This window comes from Dreissena polymorpha, chromosome 1, assembly GCF_020536995.1.
Source record: "Dreissena polymorpha isolate Duluth1 chromosome 1, UMN_Dpol_1.0, whole genome shotgun sequence".
Classification (NCBI taxonomy): domain Eukaryota; kingdom Metazoa; phylum Mollusca; class Bivalvia; order Myida; family Dreissenidae; genus Dreissena; species Dreissena polymorpha.
The window spans coordinates 126225747-126237427 of NC_068355.1; the positions used below are offsets into that span (position 1 = coordinate 126225747).

An 11681-nucleotide genomic window follows, 5' to 3' on the forward strand; every position below is an offset into this window, starting at 1 on the left:
AAATAGCGTCAATTTTATCAACGACTTCCGGTATTAGCACGCGCTTGTAAATACCATGCCGTATAGTACAAATTACAGTTATATATGTTTGCACTGCATTTTAAATGCTTAATTTATTTGACAGAAAGTTACTTCAAGGTTGTACTTTGACCAACGAGTTCAAAGATGAGCATGTGATGTACCGATACTCGCTAGTATGAACCTGTAATAAACGAAATAAAAAAGCAAACTATAAATTATTTGTTCGTTCATTTCCGATAGTTGTTGTCTAACACCTTCCATTGTTTGTAAAACTTGCAATAGGGTGCATCAAACTTTGAAGCGTTTAGTATTTGCCACAGTTATTTTACTGAGAAGGGGGAGTACCATTGCGGTAGATAATTAAACTGTTAATTGGCACTACCCCCGGTAATTGTCATAACGCTTATGCTATCGGGCGAAACCATTGTTAAATACCGGTTTACAAGGTTATTTGCCCAATAACGCAAATGAAATGGTCCGTTGCCCTCAGGCATGCACCTGCCATGTTTTATGATGTTTATCTTGTTGTAAAACCCCATGATCGAAGTGTAATTAGATATCGATAAAAGGACCGAAATTTGGTAAAATAGCGCTGTAAAATATACTGTCCGAAAACTTACAGACATTAATTATGGACGAAAACTCGTGTGTCCGAAAATTAAGAGTCACGAAAAATAATTATTTTTGCTAAAAAAATGGGTGTCCGAAAACTTAGAGTGTCCGAAAACATAGAGTTATTACGGTAACTACTTTTTTAAAAATCCAGGTATGGTGGATAATAAGAGTCACAATTCTATTTCAAAGGCTTAACAATTTTGTTATTTATCTCTCAACCAAATTGCAAATTTTAAACCATCTCAAATTGAAATAGATTGCAGACGACATATAAAATTGTAAAGGAATATAAAGAAATTGGCAAATCGATTCCTTCTACCCATTTTGAAAGCGTGGCCATCGCTGTGCTCAGTAGAAAAACGTGCAAAACAAATCGGTCGAAGCCACGTGCAGTGGTGAGAAAACCGGGTATGTGTATACACATACCTGAGAAAACACATAACTTATTTTGACAGTTGGGTGGCAACTAGTAAAACAACTATTATAATTAATCAGCAAGAGATCGCACTAAATAACAGAAATGACCACGTCGAGATATCATCACTTACCCTATTTCAAATATTTTCCATCTGAAAATTGTCCCCCACACGTCTTTTTTAGTTTATTTGTATTGTTTTTCTGGAGCCGAAGTTCATCTCACACGTTATTAAAAACTCCGTTTAAAAGAATTTTTTCTACTTTTAGATTGTTAAAGCGATGTATTATTATATATTATCATTATAATAGTATACCGTGATGTATTGAACGGAGTTACGTATCGATCTTTCTGTCAGTCTGTAAGCGTACTATTTTATGCGCAATAATATAAGTAATGTGATTCGACAACGATTGTAAACATTGGTGAAATGCTTCTTACATAGTTATTCTTTTGAGTGTTTATGAGGTCTGATCGTGCAGTTTGCAAACATCATCGGAAAGATTACAATCCAATGCATTTGTCATCGTCAACCGCTTGGAATGTCAATTAGGCGATGAGTGAGTTTTTAGCATGTTTCTTTCTATTTTATTAATTTTAAAATGGCTGCCCCCATGGTGATGAAATGACATGTGTTCGAGTTTTGATATTTCTATAAATGTAAACTTTTTTTACTATTTAAGCGTAACTTGCCCTCGTCAATGTCGATATTAATCACTACTTATATAATTTTCCGCCGAAATACGTGGAATAAACATGATTCAGATTTTTGAAAATAATGTTTATTTTATTGTTAAAATCGCTTTGTATTTTGATTGATTTTGTGGATGTTATGATACGTTGATGTACAAAATTGGTAGCAGTTTGAAGGAAAAACATCCTTTAAAGCATATATGTATACATTTTCAATGTGGCACTCTTCCTTACGTCAAATTTGAGTTTAATGCTAGGGGTCCCACATTTTTCAAATTGAAGCCTCTACATGAACCTTAAATAAACACATTAGGAATAAGATGATCAGTAATGATTTTTTGAAACCAATATACCATACTCGATACATGTTGTAAGCATATAAAGTAATGTATCACAATACCCAAATGAAGAATGTTATGCCAATACAATTTTGACTTTACAAGACTTCCTGTTCTACTGGTGAAAAAAGATAACAAGTTTTGTTTAATCTACTGAAGAGGTTGATAGAAAGGTTGAATAATAACTTATTCTTAATAAAATGCACCCACACGTCTTATAACAAGAGGTGTGTTTGTCAAAAACACAATGCCCCCTAGTGTGCTGCTTTGAAATAATATTTCAATATATCATTTGACAGGTTTAGAAATTATCTCCCTTTTAAAGCTTATTACTTCCCTTGGATTATATTTTTTGACTTTTGACCTTGAAGAATGACCTTGACCTTGCACCATTCAAAATGTGCAGCTTCATGAGATACACATGCATGCCAAAATATCAAGTTGCTATCTTCAATATTGCAAAAGTTATCGCAAAACTTTAACTTTAACCAAGGTTTAAGTTTTGGGACAGACAGACAGGCCAAAAACAATATGCCCCCGATCATTTGATCCGGGGGGAATAAAAATGAAGATTATAATATGTATGTCTTCAATGCTATATTTATTAAAATAATTATAATGTAATTATTTAGACCAGCTAACGCATATATATATATATATATATATATATAACAGGCATTTCCCCAGGATATTGGTCAAGCACAGCGGCAAGACATGGCGGAATGGGGGTTGATTCAAAACGGTGCCTATTAAGTTTTCTTTTTTTTCTCTACATTTTCTTCATCACAAAACACAATACTTAGGAGCTATTTAACTACTTTTTTCTACTTGTTCCTATATAAAATTCACACACTAATTTGGAGCTATGAAAGCATTAATATTTATGTTATTGTTGTTTTATTTTTACTCCATTTGTTATATTAAAGTCATATTTTATATTATAAAATAACTAAGTCCACTGCCTCATTGTCTGGTCCTTTAATGCTGACCATCACCAGAGCATTGAGGACAGCAGACTTCAGGCGAGCAGAATGTTCTGTGTTTACCCCCTTTCATTGTGCTTAAGCCTACTCGCAGTCTGAAATACAAACAAAATGTAAAATTATCTGAAATTAGAATGTTTAATCTCATTGATTTAACACTAAGAGATGCTTAAGCAAAAAATCAATTTTCGTTTGTTATTACGTATATTATTGACAGTCTAGTCATAGTCAAGTACCCAAGGAACAGTACCGACTTCTGAACGTACTGATCTGCACATGTGAAGAATACACAAAGAGCACAATAAACCTACAAAAGGGTGGATTATTTTTTCAAACAACTGTTTTATTTTAAAGTCTAGTATATGTTTATAAAGTTACATTAAGATATGCTTTTGTATTTAAATGTAATCATCTGTAGTGTCTAATATTTTATTCAACACACTATCTGTCTGTTTTTAATAATTATTCACGTGCGATTTCATTTTGCGTTGATTTCACTACATACTTATACAAAGTTTAGTTAAGTAAAGATGTTCTTACCTCCTTTAACTTCTGTTACCCATGGACAACGTTGGACAATATTGCTGCCACTGACTCGCTGTTTGAGACTTTTGGTTCGTGGGTTGGAGGTCTCAGGATCACTAAAACGTCCTTGACACTTTCACTTTTACTTATTTTACTCTCTGACAGCGACGATAATTAGTAGTACTGACAAAGAAATGTGCAATTGCAGATTTCCCAGACACAGGAACTGGTCGTATATTCGATCGTATCATTATTTCGTGCATCAAAACTAAAGAAAATGTGTTGCAGATATTAAGCATTTTCCGAAAATATTGAATAAGCTATTTAATGTGAATGCATGTTATGTTGGTGCTGTTAATTTTGTCGCGTTTGAGAAAATAGTGTGAACATTGTAAGTTTGCGGGAGAAATCAAGTGAGACGCATGACTTCAATTAATTGTAAATACAACTTAAATTACGCTGAAACGTATACCGTGTTTTACTAAAATAATATGATTAACGTCACATGAATCTTCTTAATCACGCTTTGTTTTGTTATACTGCAAGTAATAATAAAACACATGTTATGATCTTTTATTCAAGTACGCTACCGCAACAAACAACGTTGACTGTTTATTTTAATCGATCATTATTGACCATTATTAGGGGATACACACCATAATTGACCCCTGTAAACAACCCAAAAATCGTGCTCGCGTCTTATCAAATCTATTATTATGAACATAAAACTTATAAGAATTGGTCGATGCCAGAATGCAGACAACATTCGGATCAGAGCTTGAAATGGCTTGTAAACTTTTCAAGCATCGGGACGTCATTATCTGAAAATCAAGCGCCGCGGCGTAATGGATTTTGGAGTCCAGGCACCGCGAACCCGCTGTGCTTAAACCGTCTGGGGAAATGCCTGATATATATATATATTGTAAAAATTGTTCCCACGTCGAGATGTGTTGCGGTGTAAGTGCGAGATATATAACTGTGAATGAACCATCCGTTTTTATTGGGGATGGGGATTTCATAGTATGTATGTCTCGTTCTGCACCGTAGCAAGGCGCACACGCCGAAGTCTCAAATGGGAATATGTATGTCTGTTTGTATGTCTGTGTATCTGGTTTCTCCCTATATATATATATATATATATATAATATATATATATATATATATATATATATATATATATATATATATATATATATATATATATATATATATATATATATATATATATATATATATATATATATATATATATATATATATATATATATATATAATAACAAAGTCTCTATTAGCCTTGTTGTATTTAAACAAAAACGCTGTATTATGTTTTGCCGAAGCTTTCGACCTCACGGTCTTCATCAGCGGCCATTATTTATTTTCAAATGTTTTGTTATGAACGAAAATGACGTCGTGCTTTTCCGGCGTCAACGTTGTTTACGCGCCCTTTTATTAACCTTTATTCTTGCACGTTGATGCCATATGGTCGGTATGTCCTTAGTTTTGACTTCCACAATTGTTCCATGGTTTTGCGATACTCGTCCGACCCGCTGAGTTTTTCGAGTCCCATTATTTGGAAATCATCCATGGAATGTCCGTCGGTGTAGAAATGTTCAGCTACCGGGTCACTGTGCTGTGTGCGAATACGCGACAGATTCAATAGATGTCGCTGGTACAGAGTTCCGCCGGTCTCTCCCACATACACGAACCTGCGACAGCGACGACAGTTGACCGCGTGCACAACATTGGATGATTTGCAATCAACATTGTTTCTGACGCTGTACTTCCTGCCGCTGGGATCTGTGAAATATTCCGCCTTCATCATGTACGGGCAAATGGCGCATCTTTGCGCCCCACAGGGCCCGCTCATATTGGGTTTTACTTCCTTCATTCTATCAGACGTGTGCAGCGTGTGTAGGTGTCTACGGATGATACGGCCGATGTTGGGTAGTGCGCGCGAAAACGTTATCACCAGCGGAATCCTTGTATTATGCTCCGAGTTTGTCTTTTCGCGCAAAAGGTCCTCTCTCTTTTTATTGTCGACCTTTATCAATTCGGTCTCTACAAACGCCCCGTCATATCCACGGTTCACGAGCTGTGTTTTCACCGCCTGTCTGTGCTTCCGGTAGGCAACCTCCTCTGAACAGATTCTTTTCGCACGCACACCCAGACCATACGGTATAGCTTTTTTTGTTGACTCCGGGTGCGAAGAATCACTGTGTAGGTACAGGTGTTTATCGGTAGGTTAAGTATATAGGTCGGTTTGAAGGCGCCCGTTCCGTATTGATGTCACCGTGTCCAGGAACTCTAGTTTTTCTGAAGAATAGCGGAGCTCGAGTTTAATGCGAGGGTTGATTCCATTTCCTTGTGTGTGGAAAGTTTTAAGTGCCTCGATACCATGCGTCCATAAGACCCACACATCATCCACAAACCGGAAGTATGCGAGTGGTTGCTTTTCTGACCGCCGGAACAGTTCCTCTTCCCAAGCACCCATGTACGTTGATGCATAGTTCAGCCCGAGGCGTGAGCCAATAGCCGTCCCTTCTATCTGTATAAAGTGTTCGTCGTTGAATGAGAAGGTGTTGTTTTCCAACACAGTGTCCATCATCACGATGACGTCCTCTGTAGGAATTTCCGGGTCCGTTCGCCTGTTTAAAGCGTCCATAGCAGCAGCACGGGCCTCATCTCTCGGGACACTTGGATATAGGGCCTTCACATCTAAACAGAATATTAGCGTACCTTCCGGAAGAGTTTGTTTTAATTTTTGTATTTTGTTTAAGAAGTCCATAGTGTCTCTTACAAACGACGGAAGTGACGTCACATGGCTTCGCAACTGGTCCTCAACAATTTCCGCCATTTTCTCTGTCGGGTGGCTTCTACCATTCACAATAGTGCGTAACGGCATTCCTGGCTTATGTAACTTCGGGTTCCCTTGAACCTTACCGGAAGTGCCATCGTTCCCTGTCATGTATTGTCGGAGATCACTGTCAATGGAACCTCTTTTGTACAGGTTGTCTACGACCTTTTTTTCCTTGTTTTGCACTGATTTTGTTTTGTCGTCGGTAACTTCCGCATATGTGTCGCTATCGGAAATTTCACCTTTTAATTTTTGTATGTAATCTGTTCTATCCATTACGACTATACCAGAACCTTTATCAGCAGGCCGAATGACAATATCATCGTCGTTAAGAAGTTCTTTCAGAGCGTATTCTTCAGATTTACTCATATTGAGCTTAAACCTTCTTTTGAGACCCTTGATGATGTCATCCTTTACAGCCTTGATATACGCATCCAACCATTTATCGCGGTCTGCTTTTGGAGTCCATGTTGACGGCGTCTTCTTCCTGTACGGTTTCTCTTGATTAGGATGTCCGTCTCTCTCTTCAGAGTAGAAATATTCTCTGAGACGCATGCGACGTTCCCATGCAGTGAGGTCCGTCAACAACTTGCCTTTGTCAACGACTCTTCTTGTTGGAACAAATTTCAATCCCTTAGATAGAACTCTTATTTGTGAGGCAGTAAGTTGCTTCTTAGACAGGTTAGTCACTACATCCGGTTGGACTGACGGTCCCTCAGTGACGATAACACAATTTTTAGACGTTGAACCGTTTGCTGTATAGCGGCGTTGCACTTCCGGCTTGTCTAACAACACATGCATGCTTTTTTGTAGGCATGGAAAGTCTTTCTGAACCAATAGATCCCAGTTCCGCTTCCTCTGCGCCGACATGGACGCTTTCTGCAGTCATTAAACCTTTTCCGGTGTGGTAACACTGCACTTCCGGTTTGTCAGTAGCGACATTCTTATCTTCAAGTATTAAACTGTTTTCAGAATGTGTGGTCTTTTTTAAGGACGCTCAATTTCTTTTTCTTTGTTCTTAAAAGTTCAATTTGTGTTTCAAGTGAAAATTGTTCCAGTTCTTTCTGTAGCTTTTCGAATTTATGTTTAGTAATTGAGGAAGACATCTTATTTGAATATTCCTTTTTCAAGTTGATAACCTCACGCAAAACCCGGTCACAAACAGCAATACCCTCCGACATTAAGTGGAGTGATGTTCTATAATATATATATACATTGGGCAAGACTTGCGATCAGTTTATTGACAACATACATCAACGAACATATTCGTACTATGTAACAATCAAGTACTATCGTAAAATAACATGACAGTACACATTTTGATCTATAAATTGTATAACTATGATTTGTAAACATCACTTCTATTATTATATCCTTTATTGGTGTTTTCAAGGCCAGGGTAAAAACCAGAGATAAAATTTCATCAGAAGTCCAATGTAAAATAACTCTGGAAAATGTACCCGAAAACAACCAATATTAACATGCAACTGTGAACATTATGTAACACAAACATAACGTGTCATTTTAGCCATCTTATTAAAGCGGTTCGAATTTAAAAAAGTAAAAGTTTACTGATCGAAGTCTAGCGTAGAACTGACCAAACATTGGACACCCCGTGCACATTACCGTCTATGTCCACCTGAGTGACCATCACTCACGTGACAACCACACGCATGCACAAACCGCACATGTACCTGTTTTGTGCAGTGCGTTATGTTGAGACATACGTTCTGTGCTATACTCCATAACGCACAGAACGGGACAAAAATATGTGCCGGGTGAAACTGGGACACTATGTAAAACACATTAATAAAGCTTGTGAACACATGGAGTCATATTTATTTATGTTTTTGCTCAATCATGATATAAATCTAGCTTAATAAATATGTTCTACTGATTTACCACCGAAGAGAAAATGGTTGCGAAACATTTAAAATTACGAGACGGTGCCATTTCCTTCTTTTGCTATTGTAACATCATTTGAACCCTACAGACGCCATATGTTCTTCCCATGATGTAACTTTTACAGAATATCAAAACATTGTTATGATCTCTGGATTGAGTTCGAAAAGGATTGTCGAGTATTCCTGAGTTTGCTGTTTACGTCCGGTGTCCGCTTGAGCATTGACCGGGCGAATATTGAATTTTATATTCAGATACAATACCTGTACATCTTGATCGCAAACAATCCGATGCTTTATTGATGTAATCCCTTTAAAAACAAAACACTGACTTCATCGAATCATATGCATTAATTATTAATTTTATTTTATTAAATGTAATTTTCATTTTTATATTAGATATAATTATCATACATTATAATCAAATAAGAATAGCAAATTGTTACCTAGAACAAAAGAAATAAGTACATGTTTTACACCTGTCTTTACCAACAGCAAGAAAATACTTCGCAAGCAAATTCTTATTAACAAAAATTAAACAAAACATATATTTCGGTTGAGGTTAAAGTCCTATAAATATAAGAGAATTCGGTTCAGCAAAACACATATCCCCAGTTCCAAAAATATAAATCAGGGTTGGAAAAACAGTACGCCAACTGATCGCAGGTCACTTATTCAGCACCTGGGAATTATAAAAATCTATTAATACCAGTTAATTGGTCACTGATTCACCAGAAAAACATACGTAGGAACTTACCAAAAAAGGAGAAACCGATGAATACCAGTTAGCACTTTTGTGGAAAACTATCTTACTGAAAGTCCGAAGATAGCCGACCTATCACGATCGAAATCACACCCCTATTTTCAGTATTTAAGCTTCGCGCAAACCGTATTTTCTGTCTCGCTTTACAGGTATGATTCTTATAATTATTTACATTTTGGATAACTTTGTTGTTTGTATTATTTTACTAAGTGCGGTAATCTATAGTTAATTGCTCATTTTAGTTGTATTTGGATGTTATTGTTATAATTAATAATATCATATTGTTAACTCTACAGGATTATACGGTATGTAAAGAATTGTGTAGAATTTATAATAACTGGACTGCAAACTGATATAACAAATATTAAAATGTAAGCTTATTATTGTTAGTTATTGAAATCCTATGTTTCTGAAAATTACTGTAGACGTATTTTATTTCAAAAGCTATATGACATGCTATTATAAACTGTGCATGTAAATTCACATGTATATTATTTGAAAATATTATAATATTTCTTTGTCTCGCTTTACAGAAATAAAATTGAACTGCCTTGGCAAGATCGTTGGTTTTGAATTATTATCATCAAACCATCAGGCAAGGAATATATATATATATATATATATATATAATATATCTATTTAATAATTAGTGCTTAACGCGGAAATGGAAATAACAGTTCATGAATAACATCAAACACACGAAGTAAACATCAAGATATCCTAAAATATCCAAAAGATTCCGAGTAAGAAATAAAATATAATCGGTAGTAAATAGGACCGGTTATACAGATCTTGCAATGCGTAGAGCTAGTTTATTTGTTACATATGTATGAATATTTTTTATCCGAGATCATTTTACCATGACAATAATTGTACTGACATTGTACTGTATAACACATATAGTCCAATGGTTCTTGAGCTTTTTTAATAAAGGCAAAATGTAGACGATCGTTTTGTTTTATTCCATCGTGCCTCAGAATGGTATGGTGCTCTGGCCAGTATATAACTATTAAACAGTAAATAGTTATACATTAAAATGAGCCGTGCTTTGTGAAAATGGGGTTTAATGCATGTGCGTAAAGTGTCTACCCGGATTAGTCTGTGCAGTCCCCACAGGCTAATCAGGGACAACACTTTCTTCCTAAACTTGAGTTTTGCTAAGAAGAGACTTTTTATAAACGAAAAATACCATAAAATCGGAAAGTCTCTGATTAGCGTGTGCGGACTGCACAGGCTAATATGGGATGACACTTTACGCACATGCATTAAGCCCCCTTCTCAATGAACACGGCCCAAATATATTCTCTTATAGGGCCGTTTGATTTGAATATTGATGTTATGATATACTTGTATGTACACTTAAATGTGTAAGAACTTATTCTGAGCCAAGTGTGAGGTTTAAACCGATTTAAACACCAAATGAATAAAGATTGACTGTTCCAAGCCGGTAACCCGAGTTTTATTATGTTTTGCTTTTGTTATGTAATTGTCTGTGCTGTCTAGATCGTTTATTGTGTGTCCTGCTGTTTGACAATATATGTATCCCGGAAAAAGCAAATTTTTGGAAAAACCCACTAATCTGCTGGTACAAATAAACATGACCCATTTATAAGCCTTTCGAAATCACGCACCGTATCAACCGTTATTATTGAAAGTTAGCTATCATTGGTTGATGTAATGGACCAACGTTGTTTGTACCGGGGTGATTAGTGGTTTTTAGCTTATGTCATGGTCCTGTGTCCGTCGTGTGTGCGTGCGTGCGTCCGTGCGTTAACTTTTTCTTTAAACATCTTCTTCTCCTAAACTACTGGTCCAATTCTGATGAAATTTCTCAGGAATGTTCCTGTGGTGAACCTCTTTCAAATTTGTTCAAATTATGCCCCTGGGGTCAAATTTGACTTTGCCCCTGGGGGTAAAAAAATTGAAAATTTACTTATATAAGGCCTATTTTGTGCAAACTTTATAAATCTTCTTGTCAAGAACCATTGGGCCTAGGGCTACCAAACTTGGTATATAGTGACATCTTATAGTCCTCTACATAGTTTGTTCAAATTATACCCCTGGGGTCAAATTGTACCCTGCCTCGGGGGGTCAAAATATTGAAAATTTGCTTATATCAGGCCTATTTTGTGCACATTTTAAAAATCTTCTTGTCCATAACCGTATGGCGTAGGGCTACCAAATTTGGTATGTAGTGACATCTTATTGTCCTCTACCAAGTTTGTTCAAATCATGCCCCTGGGGTCAAATTTGACCCTGTCCCGGGGGTTAAAAAAGTGAAAATTTGCTATATAAGGCCTATTTTGTGCAAACTTTAAAAATCTTCTTGTCCATAACAATTGGGCATAGGGCTACCAAATTTGCTATGTAGTGACATCTTATAGTTTTCTACCAAGTTTGTTCAAACTATGACCCTGGGGTCAAATTTGAACCTGCCCCGGGGGGTTAAAAAATAGAAAATTTGCTTTTATAAGGCCTATTTTATGCAAACTTAAAAAATCTTCTTGTCCATAACCATTGGGTTTAGGGCTACCAAATTTTCTATGTAGTGACATCTTATAGTCCTCTACCAA

At 36.2% G+C, this 11681-nt stretch overlaps 1 protein-coding gene across 1 annotated transcript; it reads right to left on the reverse strand.

Moving 5' to 3' along the window:
* Nucleotides 1-5832: 5832 nt before the first annotated feature.
* LOC127849549 (uncharacterized) lies at nucleotides 5833-7314 on the reverse strand. The gene has a single exon (XM_052382258.1). The coding sequence runs from the start codon at nucleotides 7312-7314 to the stop codon at nucleotides 5833-5835; it is 1482 nt and encodes a 493-aa protein (XP_052238218.1).
* Between the last annotated feature and the right edge of the window lie 4367 nt (nucleotides 7315-11681).

Excerpts from the sequence above, each read along its gene's own strand:
- LOC127849549 (XM_052382258.1), bottom strand. The coding sequence starts at position 7,314 with ATGTCGGCGCAGAGGAAGCGGAACTGGGATCTATTGGTTCAGAAAGAC.